A 14,342-nucleotide genomic window follows, 5' to 3' on the forward strand; every position below is an offset into this window, starting at 1 on the left:
TGTCAGATGTTTTGCCTATGGTTGCTTCTAAGAGGTTTATAGTGTCTTGTCTACATGTTTAAGTCTTTAACACATTTTGTATTCATTTTTGTATATTCTGTGTGGGAGTAGTCTAACTTCAATGATTTACATGCAGTTGTTAAGTTTTCCCTACACCATTTGCTGAAGAGGCTGTCTTTACTCCATTGTATTTTCTCACCTCCTTTGTCAAAGTTTCAATGACCAAAAGTTTGTGGGCCTATTCTTGGTAATTTTGTTTATCCGTTCATTGATGGATGGATATTGTTAGTAACTTTTGGCTACTCTGAATGATACTGCTATGAATATTGATGTGAAATTTTTTATGAGAATATGTTTTCATTCTGTTGGCTGTACATTTGCCCCGCCATATCTGTAGTTTCCACTACATGAATCCAGATGGTTGATTGTAAAGGGACTTGAACATCCTTGGATTATGGTATCCAGGGTGTGGGGTTCCTGAAACCACCCCCCCAAGGATATTGAGAGATGACTCTATATGTAGGAGTGGAATTGCTGAGACATATAACTCTAAGATTTTGAGGAAATACCAGATTTCTCCAAAGAAGCTGCAACATTGTTCCTTTCCCCTGGACACATATGAGGTTTCTCTGCCTCCTGAACGACATTTGTTATTGTCCATGTTTTGGTTATAACCATCCTAGTGGGTGTAAAATGAGATCTCATTTTGTTTTTGACTTCCCTAGTGATGCTGAGCATCTTTTCATATGATTATTGGCCATTTGTATATCTATTTAAATTCGTGGTAAATTTAAAAATTGGGTGTATTTTTTTGTATTTTTCAGTTGTAAGCATTCGTTATATATCCTGGATACTACTCTCTTATTAGATTCATGCTTTGCAAAATTTTTCTTCTATTCTGCACATTGTCCTTTAACTATATTTTTTAAACATTAAAACAATTTCTTTACAAGGGAGGTAGTTAGATGTAAAGATTTATTTTATTTTTTTGCAAAGCACACACTCTCTGACTTGAGATACCCTTTTCCCCTGTCATTTCACTTTCTTGATGATGTCCTTTGTAAGAAAAAGGTTTTAGTTTTGATGAAGTCCAGTTTATCTGCTTTTTCCTTCTATCACTTGTGCTCTTGGTTTTGTATCTAGGAAACCAAAGCCTATCCTAGGCCCACAAAGATTTATACTGTGTCTTCTTTTAGAAAGTTTATAGGTTTAATTTTTACATTTCTGTCTGTGATCTATTTTCAATTAAATTTATTTGTTATATAAAATATGGGTGTTCAGATTCCAGATTGATTCTTTTGCCTGCAGATACCCAGCTGTCCCTGAACCATTAGTTGAATAGACTATTCTTTCAATGGAGTGTTTTTGGCCCCCTAGTGGAAAAGTGTCTGTAAATGTAAGTTTTTCCCCGTGGGATTTTATTGTGTCTTTTAGATTTATTTATCCAAACTTATGCCAGTATCATACTGACTTAGTACTATAGCATTTTAGTACACTTTAAAGTGAGTCCTCCAACTTTACTCTTCTTTTTCAAGGTTGTTTTTGCTGTCCTGGGCCCCTTGCACGTCCATGTGAATTTTGGGATCAGTTTTTCAATTTTGCATAGAAGTCAGCTGGAATTTTGATAGGGATTCCACTGAATATATAGTTCACTTTGAGGATTTTTAACATTTTTAATAATATTGTCAATCATTCCATGAAAATGGGATGTCTTCCATATATGTAGATCTTTTAAAATTTATTCTGGTTATACTTCAAAAATTTCAATGTACAAATCTTGTAAATTTTTGTTAAATGTATCTCTCATTTTATTTTTAATGCTGTTGTAAATGGAAAGGCTGAATTTCTTATGGGTGGGACTATGTATCAATCTTTTTATTTGTAGAATTCCTTCACAACAAATACCCTTGGTATATATTTGCTACATAAATCTATCCACAACTATTCCCCGCCCCGTGTTATAAGAAACCAAGACCCAAGGTAAGCTACTTGAAAACACCTATGTGGAAGTGAGAAATGAGACCCTTGGGTGGGTCTTTGTGCAGATGATACTGAGAGCTTATTCTGAATGGCTTCTTCTTAATTACTTTTAAACAACCCTTTCAGTGTATTTAGTCAGATACATTAAGATTATGCCCTTTTGATGTGCGGAGTAGCTAAGACTATAATTTTCAAATAAATTCTAGTGAGAGTGTTGTACTTGAAACCTAATTTGCATCAATATTTGAAGATTTATGTTTCAGGAGCTTTGACTAAAGAACAACTGTCTTTATTCTATAATGAGAACTAAATGCTCAAGCAACATGTAAGAGTTTGAGCAAACTGCCCCCGCCCCGTAGTGCTGGGTGGCTGCAGCTGTAAGTGGAGTCAGCACTTACCTCTCCCAGTATGCTTGTGCTGATCTGCTCAAAGTGGTTCGTCCAACAGTTTGTCAGTAGTCTGTTGGACAAAGTCATAAAACATTGATTGAAGGTTGCTAGAATGCAATATATTCTTATTAATATTAAGTAAGCACATATTGAATGCTTACTGTATGATGGAATTGTCCCTCAGCCTCACATGAATATTATTTCTCTTGAAACCTCACATATTTCCTTGTTATTCTCACTTTACAGATAAGGAGACTGAGAATTAGGTCTTCTCTCTTTTGGGGGGAGCTCATTATTAATGATGGGCAGTTGTAAGGAAAAAGATATTGATTCATCATGAGAAAACATTTTTGTGAGAGTCAGCAATGAAGAAGATGAACACTGAAGAAGGTGATCATTGTTCGAGTGAGACAAGCCCTGGGTTGTGCGGAGTCAGCATCCCTGTCCTAGACACGGCACGTGTAGAGCTGCGTGGTGGGTGAGGCGGCGCGGCCGTGCAGGGAAAGCGGATGTTGGGGCCTTAGGCTGTGCTCAGGCCTGGTTGGGCTTTCTCCTAAGGGGAGTGAACCATCATTGACAGATTTTAAGTAGGAGAGTGGGGTGCTCTCATAGTTCATATTTGTCTTCTAGAATGTTTGGAAACATTTAGAAGGCTTGGCAGGAGATGATGTGATGAGTCAGAGTAGGGTGGCTGCGAGGTGTAGCAGTGTCCAATTTTCAAGTGGTTTTCAGGCCCAGGCTTGTGGCTTAGTAGCCGTGTCAGTTTGAAGGACGCACGCAAGGAAGTGAAACAATTTATCTAATCAATTGAAGCAGTGATGTACCCAATTCCCAGGACTATTGTGGAGATCCAGTGAGATACACTGTGCAGTGTGCAGCGTGGTCTCCAGCAGAGAGTCAGTGCTGAGTGAGTGCCAGTGAGTATCTGGTAGGTCAGTTGAGGGTAGTGGGACTCGGTGTCTGAGGATATCTGGTCCCTGAAGGAGGGGTCCATTCACATCTGTGAGTGATGGGCCTGAGTTGGGAGACGCAGGGAGACCTTACCCTCCGACCAGGGGCCCTGGTAAGGACGGCTATGGGAGGAACACCGTGAAGTCAGCTCTTTGCATGTGGAGTTGGAGCTGCCTTTGAGACAACTAACTGCAGTGTCACGAGCTTAAAGAGGAGATCTGGGCCCAGGTTGTGCATTTTCCTAAAATCTCAACTCCTAAGGACGCCGAAGTATTGATCACTGAACGTGAAGTCATACTTTAAAGGACAAACGAATAGTAGTATTATCTCTGTCATCAAAGCTCACGTCTATTTATTCATCACTCACTTTGCTAATTGGGTACTTACAGAGCTCACTTCACCGTCCTCCCGTGGGCTCAGGCTCCACAGAAAAGAGCTGGTGAGACTCCCTCTTTTCTAGAATAAGACACATTTAGCTTGTAGACTTCTGTACCTCGCCAGACTTAGGAAATTAGTTTGTTGGTTTAATTGTATTTTCTGTTGGCCATGTCCTGACAGGAGAGAAATTTTACCTCATGGTCATGTTTCAATTAGCTGTTACTGAGAATTGCTGATCTGATACATAGTGTATGTATTACATTAACTTTGTAGAGTAGTTATCATTTTTCTGTCTTTGCCCTTTAATTTTGTTTGCCCCTTCAGTGTTCTATTCTTTTTGGGGCCTTATTTTTTTTTTATTAAAAAATGTCTGTTAGCAGTTAAGAAAAAAAAAGCAAAGAAAAAATGCACATAAGAACTAAATTTAGAAAATGTCTAGTGTGTTTTCTGTCTCGGCAATGGAGGGTTCTAGAAACTCCTGAAAACCTTCATTACACAAGTTCCTTAAAATGCTGATTGAGAAATAAAACCTTCCTTCCTCATCTTTCAAGCTGCACAACTCATTGTTAAGAAAGTGAGGGAAAATTCTCAGAAGCCAAGACAAACGAGAAAGCAGGGTTTCTGAGAGATACGTGAGCGTTAGAAGCCGTGGTGTGCTGGTTGGCTCCTGAACTGATTTTCAGTTGCCTTGACAGGAGGGAAGGATGTTAGCCACAGACCTCTCATACTAGGAGTTGGATGGGTGATCATATAATGGGCCAAGCCCATCCTGAGAATCTTGCTTTACTAAAGGGTGAAATAGGAAAAAAAAATTCCTCAAGACAAGAAAGTAAGAAAAGTCAATTTTGTTGGAAGAGGGGAAAAATAACAAATCCAAAGTAAGGATATAGTTTAAAGCTGTTCTGGCATGAGAGTGACCACAAACTCCTGGCAGAAAAGCACAGCTACTCCTTGATTGATAAGTTGTGTTTTGAATGAATCAGTGAACAGCTATTCCGAAAAAGGCCTCCAGAGTCTTGTGGATCAAGACACTGGACAGCAAACACCTCTCTTCCAAGGTCTCATTCAAATAACCAGAAAGGTTTTAAAGGAAACTAACAATAATCTGAGTTGTATTTATTGACACTACTATATGCTAAGAATTCAGAGGTGACTATGGAGTTGTCTCCTCTTTTATGGACCTTATTTTCTCTTTGGGGAGAAAAATGACATAGTTGGGTATCTTGGTGGAGGGAGGTGTTAGTCTGTTGCAATTAGCCAGGAGAGGAGATTAAGAAAACAGTGAAAGATGGGTGAACTTTTTAGCTGAGGACAGGCTTGTTCACTTGGCTTTTAATTGCAGGCTCAATGAGCTGTCACTGGAGGGACTAGATCTTACGGAGGATGGACTTAGCTCAGGCCTCTTTTGAATGGACAAGTGAACCTGGAAAAAGACAGTCAAATCTGTGCAGACATTAAAGTTCACTTGAACGTGCTGCATCCCTGAGCCAAAGATAGGACAAATATGCAGCAATTCTTGAGGACAGAAGAGTGGTTTTTAAGGTTCTCCAAGAATGAATCCCATGGAACCGAGATGGCCAGTTGTCAAACTGAGACTTTGTCCTTTGGACGGTGTACCCAGCAAGGGTATTGGCCTTTTATATGTTTCCATTTGTCTTTAATACATGTCTGTTGATGAGGACATGGGCACAAATGTTTGACACCTTGTCGAGGCGATTTTGGATACCTGCCTAGAAGCACGGGCACAGTTGCGGCTGCTTCATACATCTTGCAGCCCATCCCTTTCCCCGGCTCCGTGATCACGGCAGAGTGGTTCCTTGTTGACCTGTCCGTTTCCTCTGTGACATCATAACCCATGAAAAGACCGGAGCATATTAACTTGGCTTTGTTAAAGTCAAAGGTACAGATCAAATATGGAGTCAGATTTGTTCTTTCCTATTTCGGTAGTACCATGGAGATGGCAGTTTGGGCAGCTTTTTGTAGTGTCCTGGAGGCTTTCTCTCTCAGCTTCTGGGTGCCTCTATTGAAAACCCTTCATTGCTGTCTGGCCTGCTGGTAATGCACACTGCCTGTTTTGCCCTGAAGATGTGTTCTGTTTATAAACTCATCTCTACTCCTTGGAAAACAACTCAAGAAAAACTCAGTTGGTTTTCCACCAGCCATGGGCAGGGGTGAGGTAAACCGTGTTATTATTTCATAAAATAATAGTAATAATAGTAATAGTCATAGTAGTAGTACTTGTAGTAATAGTAATAATAATAATAATAATAATAATAATAATAATAATAATATTAATAGAAGTCTTAAAACAGGACAGAGCCCATTGGAGAGAGTCAAAAAATGCTTTCTGGCTTAAATCAAAAGTGATGACTAGTGATTCCATGGCTGCTGTATTTGCTAAGCTAATTACTCCTTTGCTCCATTACACATTTCTTTTATCTGAAAAAGAAATACAAGGAAATGGTTTAAAAAAACTCAAACAGAGCACAAAAATACACAAGTGAAAGAAGTTTTCCCTCATCCTCTGTTCTTTCAGCCCTCTCTGGAGATGCCTCTGTTTACTATCCTTTGGGTGCTTTTCCAGATATGCTTTGCACATTCCCACCTATGTATGTAAATTCCTTTAAAATTTTAGTTATTTTTAACTTAAAGGGATTTAAATCCTCAAGTGGCTTCTGGCCGGGTAATATAACAGAACAAATCTGACTCCATATTAGATTTGTTCCTTTGAATTTAACCCTGTGCTCTGTCACCTAGGCTTCATCTTGCTTGTAAAACAATGTTGCCTAGAGCCTGAAATAAACAGGAGACCCTATTCTGAAGGCTCTGACCTTTAAGGATATTTAACACTTTTTCATTCATTAAAAGATAGCAAATTGCAGAATAGAAAATAACGTTTCTTTTGTTGGAGGTTTACAGGGATCTGACCCACGCAGATAGCTGCAAGAACAAAGGATTCTAACAAGAAGGAATTCCTACACTAAGAAGTTTGCACTAACCAAGCACATAGGAAAGGAGCCTGAATTGTGACTTGGGGAGATGGTTTTCCAGGACATTTGTTTGCCATCTAGGTCTACAGAAACTTGCTATTCCATGCCCCAACATCTGGTCTCCCAACTTATTGGCCTGTCCTGCACTGAGGAGAATGAATTTGGACTTGGTAACACTCCTATCTACCTAGAAAGCTGGGCACTGGAGCTGAGTGTTATGGAAACAGGCCAGCCAAGAAAAAAGCACCAATCGGAGTGTTGGAGTACTCAGAATTATTATGCCGGTGGGCTCAGAGGGGCTTCGGCTCCGAAGTTTTGAGTACCTCCAAGACGTGCACATGAGGTTTTAAAGGCTTAATTACAAGTAAGGGGGGATTAGCCAATAAGGCTCAAAGAACAAAAAGCAAGGAATAAGTACACTGGAGCTTATCAATTTGTAACAGATCACATTACTGACACTTGTTGAGCTTGGAATTACGAGTTAGGTTGTTAGGCCAATAAACTGACACTAAACTTCAGATTTACGAGATAGCCCAGCAGAATTTAGATCAGTAAACTGACACTTATCACACTTAGATTTGTGACTTAGCTTGTTAGCCCAGCTGGACTTTTCCTTCACATGAGGACAGCTCTCCCACACCCAGGGAACTACTGTGAGCCCTTGATGTTTCCACTAGGGTGGGTATGGTTTACCCAGGAGGGATGGGGACTATGCACCAACACTCAGGCAGTCTGCTCTGTCTGGGGCTCTGATCTTGTACCATCCCGCTCCCCGCCAGCCCAACACCTGGGACAGTGGAGCTAAGGCAGAGATCCTGCCTGCCTGTTTCCCAGCGTGTAAAAGGGGAATATGTGCTCTTCCCAAGGTAGTTCTGAGCGACAACACCTGCGGGTGCTTGGTTCTCAGAGCAACAGAAAACCCAGCTCCGCGTGGGGGCAACGGGTGTGATCTCCCTAGGGTTTCTGCAGAAGCATCGGACGGAGGGTTGGATCACGGTGGTAAAATTGAGCTGCGGGGCTTGAAGGGTAACAGAAGGGTACAGAGGCAGGTCTGCCGCCTAGGGGTGCCCCAGAGGTAAAGCTTTTTTTTCTCCAACTCCGCTAAGACCCTCCCTTCTCCAGAGCCCTTCCTTCTCTCTGCTCATCCTGTCCATCTGTATCCCTCCAATTTTCCCGTCCTCTCCACCCGCTCCCATCTTCTCCCTCCCTCGCTGTCCCACCTTCTCTCACAGAACCCAGAGAGGATCGCTGGCCCTCCTGCGCATGCGCAGTCAGTGCCAAGTGGTCCGCTGGTTGGGAGCTCCATATCCGAGCCGGGGATCGGGCCCAAAGGCTTCTCAACTACGTCGCCCGGTAGGCCTTTGGTTCCTGCCTGGGGCCGGGGCCTCTGACTGTGGAAGTGCAAGGTGGGGGGCTCCCAGGAAAGGGGTCAGGCGGCTGCGGGAGGGCGGTCCGCCTGTCACAGACCCCAAGGGCGCTAGTCAGCCCGTGTTCAGATGAATTGCTCAGGCCAGACCCCTCTGCCAGCGCCACCTGCCCCGGCGCCCCGGCCACAGTGTCCAGGGCCTGGTGTGCACCTGCCACCTCTCACCCAGCCGGGATCCCCTCAGTCCGCGGCTGGCGTCCCATTCCCCTCTCCCTCCCGCTAGTCCTCTCCTCCCGGGCTTCCTCTCCTCGTCCGCCGGCCCGTCCCCGCCCCTGGGCGGGCTGTGTCCCGGGCGGGCGGGGTCTGCGGACCCGGACGGGGGCGGGCGCCTGGGACTGGGGCTGGGGCTGTCCTCCGAGCGAGGCTGCAGCCCGCGTCCCCCTCCCCGCTTTCCCTGCCCCGCGACCCCGGGGCTGCCCTGCTCTCCCTTTCCCGCTCCCTGAGGACCAGCTCTGTGGCGTGGGCGCTGCTACCTGGGCTGAAAGCCTCCGGCTCTAACGCCCAGCTTCTCCTGGTGGAGTTGGGAAAAGGGAGCGTCACTGCTAAGCGAGGTTCTGTCTCCCCCCTCCATGTTTCTGCAGCAGGTAAGTACCTTGAACGCTTTCAGGTGTTATGATGGAGGTGCTTGTTGATGTCACGTGTTTTTATAGTGAGAGGGATTGCAGTGGTGAAAGCAGGGCTTGGTTCTGTTAAAAATGTGCTGAAGGCATGAGGCTGTGACATCCTCCTTCCTTCCCTCTCCCAGGGTGAAAGGAGTGATCCTCGATTTTCAAAAGATAGTTACAGTCCCTAACTAGCCCAGCCCAGCTAGTGTGTGTTAAGAGGAACAGCACCACCAGAGGCCTTGGAGACCCAGGGATATTGCAGTCCTAAAGTGCTCCTGGCATAGTTTGGCTTGTTTAGGTTTTTTGTTTTTCTTAAATTGTGGGACAGACTAGTGTATAAACTGAAAAATAATTGTCAAGAAATAATTTTCATAGGACAGTTTTATTGTGATATAGTTCACACACCATGAATTCCATCCATTTAAATGGTACAATTCAGCAGCTTTTTGCATATTCACAGTGGTGCATGCATTATTATTCCAGAACGTTTTCATCACTTCAGAAAGAGCAGTGGAAATGAATGACCTATCCACCCCTCCCAAGTGGTGGTTCTAAAGAAATTTCTTGGCTATTCCTGACCATAAATTAACTTGTTATATTCCAAGAAAAATCTGGTAGGAATTCTAACCAGAATTGAAATGAATCTGTCTATCAAAACAGGAAGAATTTATACCTTTATGGCATAAACTTCTTCTGCCCATGAATATATCTGGGACCCTATCTTTTCATCTGACCGGAGCCTGGCCCATGTGAAGTCCTCACTACTTTTTGGGCTTGTGAATGATGAGATTCTATACATCGTTAGTTGCAACTGTAGCCTTTCACAGAAGAGAAAAGTAACCTCAGTGAAGCAAGTGACTCTCTGATGGTCAGAAAGAGTGTCAGCCAGTGCTGGAGTGATCCAGTGGACTTGGTGTTTGCAGCTAGATTTCTCGACCACCTACAGTTAAGGGGATTAGAGAGTTCTTTTATTTTTTCTTAATGGCATTGCATTTATTTTTACTTATTTTTTAAAATTATTTTTTATTTAAGTGTAGTCAATTTACAATGTTAGTTTCAAGTGTACAGCAGAGATTCAGTTATAAACATATGCATATGTATATATATATGTTTTAGATTGTTTTTAGTATAAATCACTACAAGAAATTGAATATAGTTCCCTGTGTTATGTAGCAGGTCCTTGTCATTTATTTTATATTTACTAATTTGTATCTGTTAATCCCCCCTTTCCTGCCTGCTAAACACAGTTTGCTTTCTATGTCCATGAGTCCATTACTAGGAGCACCATTTTTCCTAGTAATATATGCTCTTTTGCTGCTTTCAGTTTCAGTAATTCCATCTTATCTGTGGGCGCTTTTCTTCTGGTGGCCTTAATGTGGTTTGCACACGTGGTAATAGAGATCTGTATTTGGGAGAACCCCAGGCCTCGTGTAGTCCCTGGTACAGAGTGCCCACTGAATTGATGCTTGAACTGGGAAAAAAGCACAGTAAATGTTGGAATTTCCACTATGGTTGAGAATTCTATAACCTCTTTTGACAAACTTAATATTGGCTGCACCCATTCTGGGTAATTTGGTGGAAATTCATGTTATGGTGGTGAAGAGACGGGGCCTTGTATGCTTCTTCTCTTTCTGTTTTCTAACACTCATTCTCCTGGGCCTTCCAGATCCTCCCCTAGAAGTGCCAGGTCTGGCTTGGTGCTGCGCTGAGGCAATATTTGTTAATAAGGCCCTTTCCTCATCTCTTCTGAGCCTCCGGTTCTTTCTCTGCACAATGAGGGCTTAGACTAGATAACTACTTTTCAGTTTCTTTTAAAGCCATGTTTCCTTTGAGAAACAGAAAATGCAAATCTCTCCTCTCAAACCAACCCTTTAGATTTTGAAAAGTCCTCCAAGGAGTGACATAGCTCTTTGTGGAAAATGAATGTGATTGTGATTCCAGGTGACACAGAAAAGACTATTCAGAGATTGATTGCAGGGAGAGGGCAGGAAAGGGGCAGTATGTCACACTTTCTAGTGTGAGCACTGGAGCAGGGGCTTGGATTTAAATACGGTGTCTGACGTGGCCTCTCTCTAATCTTGTAGAATGTGATAAACTACTCTACCTCAGTTTCTTGATGTGTCAAGTTGGGGTGATAATATTTTAAGGCTTTTGTGAAACATTATGCACATAAGCCATTTGTGTATGGGTAGAAACAAGACCTGCTAGGGATTCAGGGATTTGTTTAAAAAAAAAAAAAATCTTGTCCATAGCACTCTGTCTGTGTGTATTTAGTAGTTCCTGAAGGGTGAGGGTGAGTCTAAAGTCCATCGTGGGACAGGTGGCCCATGATTCTCTGTGCCCCTGAATGCCCCCTGCTCCCCAGTCCTCTTCCTCAGTCCAGGATGAAGTTCCCTAGTAGATTTACTCAGAGGTCTTGTGAAAATGGCTATTCATTTTATTGTTTCACCAAGAAGGGCTGCCATCATGATCTCTGTGGTCAGGTTTTGAAGGGCTGCCATCATGATATCTGGTAAGCATTCTATGGAATTGGGTGTTTCTATTTAATGAAAAGAAAAAAATTAGAAATAGAAAATTAGAACAAGGATGGTCACATGGGCTCTTGGAAGTGGACACCATTAGAAGTTGGAGGGACTAGTGGGCTCAGTGGGAATGTTAACTGAGTGTATCTCATGGGCTGGGCATTGTCCTATTTGTACTGTGTGTTCCTTATTTGAGACAGTGAGCTCACCTAACCTCGAACACCTCTTTAAAAAATTAGACTTTTTATTTTGAGATGTAATGTAGATTCCCATGTGGTAGTAAGAGATAATATGGAGAGAGCCTATGGACTCTTTGCCCAGTTTTCCTTAATGGTTCCATCTTGCAATATTGGGGTACAATTCATTACTGACTCACTAACAATTTGAGGTTTGTGTTATTGCCCTCATTTCTATCCACGATTAAATTGGGGCTTAGAGAAGCACACAGGCCTGTCCAGGTCACCCACATTGTTAGTGCAGAGTCTGGTGAACGTGGGCTTGGGATTTCCAGGAAGTATCATTATGATGGTCTTTGGCAGGGAGCAGCATTCACTTTGCTTGTTTATTCATTCATTCAAAAAACATTTATTGAGTAAATTCTGTGGGTCAGATGCTTTCTTAGGGTTATCTGATTCTTCAGCAGTACTGAGAACCAGGTAATGTTTATATTTTTTAAACTGAGAAAATTAGCTCTGAGAGGTTATAACTCCCCCAAAGGAAGAATAGCTCATAAAGGGGGGATAGTACATTTGTACAGTCACCACTTTTTATGCAGGTGGTACCCTAGGCATTTTACATTTGCAAACATCCGTAATCCAGATATATTCTTGCAAGGCAAGGATTTTTTTTAATTGATGTATAGTCAAGTTTACAATGTTGTGTCAATTGCAAGGTGTTTTTTGACTTTTGAATTAAAAAATACTTTTTCAGGAGGGAAATTAGGTGTATTTATTTGTTTGATTTTTTAAAATGAGGTACTGGGGTTTGAACCCAGGACCTCGTACATGCTAAGCATGTGCTCCACCAATGAACAGTACCCTCTACCCCAAGGCAAGTTTTCTTATCCATTACTATGAAGCTAAGGGGTTCAAATAAATTGAATAGAATTCCAGATCTTTTGATCCTACTGTGGTCCTTTTCTTTATATTCTGCTGAAGGAGTTTGGGGAAAGCATATCCTTTGTTCATTTCTTTATTCAGCATTTTTGAGTAGTGACTTTATATCAGAGCCTTGCTAGGTGCTTGGAAATATAAAATAAGAAATGACACTTCTCTGCAGGGGCAGGAAGCCTAGACCAAAAACTGGGTAATGTGATCCGAGCTACAGTAGCCATGTGCAGACTATGAGGACAAACTGTACCCCCGGATTTGCTTTGGCTTCCCTTGCCTTCTGTCTGGTACACACCAGGTCACCGCAACCCAGATGGGCCCATAGCACACAGCAGAGTATGTACCTCGATCTCCTCTCCTGTCTCGGCAGGGCCTGCAACATGAGCATCCCTGACTACGTGCAGTGTGCTGAGGACCACCAGACTCTTCCCGTTGTAGTCCAAACCATGGAGATCATCTCAGAGGAGAATTTCTTTTGCATCTATCAGCTACTCACCTCGGTGAGCCATATCAGCCCATGTGGCTCCCAGTGGACACTCTGTATCCACTACAGGCACCGCTATGTGCCCGAGAATGGGTGGAGCGTCTTCCAGAAACACTGCAAGGTCGTGGGCCTTGTCACCATTACCGACTGTCTCTCTGCCAAGGCCTTGGAGAAGCTCCACGTGCAGAGGAGCTGTATGGCACCTCGATAATGACTCTCAGCTCTTTGTCTTTGTACTGCATGTGGAGGAAGTCGAGCAGCCGCGCACCGACGTTGCCTTCAAATTTAGAGGACTGCAGGGTGGTGGAGAAGAGGATCGAGGACTTCACTGAGTCACTCTTCATCTTGCTCAAGTCCAAGTGGCTGGATGGTGGCCCCAAGAATTCTGGGGACAAGATCCCCCTCCCCTGCATCCCGTTTGAGATGGAGGACTTCATGGGACTGGACACAGACAGCAGGTAAGTTTACCTGGAGGCCAGTCCACCCTGGCTTTGTGCCGGATTGCTTCCCTACATCCAGAAAGGGATCAGCAAGGAAGAAGTCTGTCTTGTAGCCAAGGGGGGATGGAGATGCAGCCCGCCGGTTTACAGACATTTCAAAGTGAATCCGCCTTTGTTTCAGAGAGATCCTTTTAGGGTTAGTGTGGACACTTACTCCCGCTTTACAGCCATGACCATGGTGGGACCCCTGGGGTTGCTGTCCAATAAAGTAGCCAAAGCCACTGATGCTAGGAGCACTGGGGAGGAGGCTGGACTCAGCTGAGATGTGCTGTAGGTCAAATGCACATCAGACACTGAGGCTTGTCTAGTAAAAGCATATAAACTATCTCTTTACTTCCCATATTGATTACATGTCAAAATGATAGTATTTTACATACAGTAGATTAAGTAAGATCTGTTCTTAAAATCAGTTTCTAGTATTTGTTTTTTGTTTGTTGGTTTGTTTCTTTGTTTACCATTTTAAACGTGGCAAATGGGAAACGTTATTTACATGGCTCTCATTTCATTTCTGTTGGGCAGCCTGTCCTGGGACAGTCTCATCCCTTTGCTTATAGATGAGATGCTGAACCCCGAGAGGCGGAAAGAGGAGCTGGTTGAGCTGGGGCTGGAGCCGGTGTCTCCTGCCTCCCAGGCCCAGCACCTATTCTGCTCAGGCCCTCTCTTCTTGCCCGACAGCCTCCATGACAAGTTAGGACATCAGAAACACCGCCGGGGACTTCCGAATGAACTCCTTATGCAGGGAAAGGCGTATCACGGTGTATGGGAAAGAGCAGGGAAATGTTCATTCTCACTTCTTCCCTGTGATTAAGTCAACGGCCCCACATTGCCTCGGAAGTACAGACGAGCTCTTCTGGGCTGCCTACCCCCCCAACTTCAGCTCTGTTTCCCGGTGTATCTGTTGTGCTGTCCCTCAGGCAGAAGAGGGTGAGATGCCTTTTCCGAGACGTGGAAACCTTTGCTGGGGAGAGTGAGGGAAGCTGTGTTCCCCCGGCCTACGGCCTCTGTCCT

General features: G+C 43.5%; 1 protein-coding gene and 1 long non-coding RNA gene across 2 annotated transcripts in view; both read left to right on the top strand.

The window, feature by feature from the left end:
* Positions 1-14,342, top strand: part of LOC140698399 (uncharacterized) — a 122,040-nt gene that overhangs the window by 47,801 nt on the left and 59,897 nt on the right. Inside the window, exon 2 of the mRNA XM_072968738.1 lies at positions 12,721-13,292. Within this exon, the coding sequence (XP_072824839.1) occupies positions 12,868-13,292 (425 nt within the window). The 5' untranslated portion in view covers positions 12,721-12,867. The remainder of the gene's footprint in view (positions 1-12,720; positions 13,293-14,342) is intronic.
* The window catches only part of LOC140698409 (uncharacterized), a 74,418-nt gene that overhangs the window by 20,420 nt on the left and 39,656 nt on the right, over positions 1-14,342 (top strand). The gene's annotated exons all lie outside the window — the stretch shown is intronic.

This window comes from Vicugna pacos, chromosome 9 (assembly GCF_048564905.1).
Source record: "Vicugna pacos chromosome 9, VicPac4, whole genome shotgun sequence".
NCBI lineage: Eukaryota > Metazoa > Chordata > Mammalia > Artiodactyla > Camelidae > Vicugna > Vicugna pacos.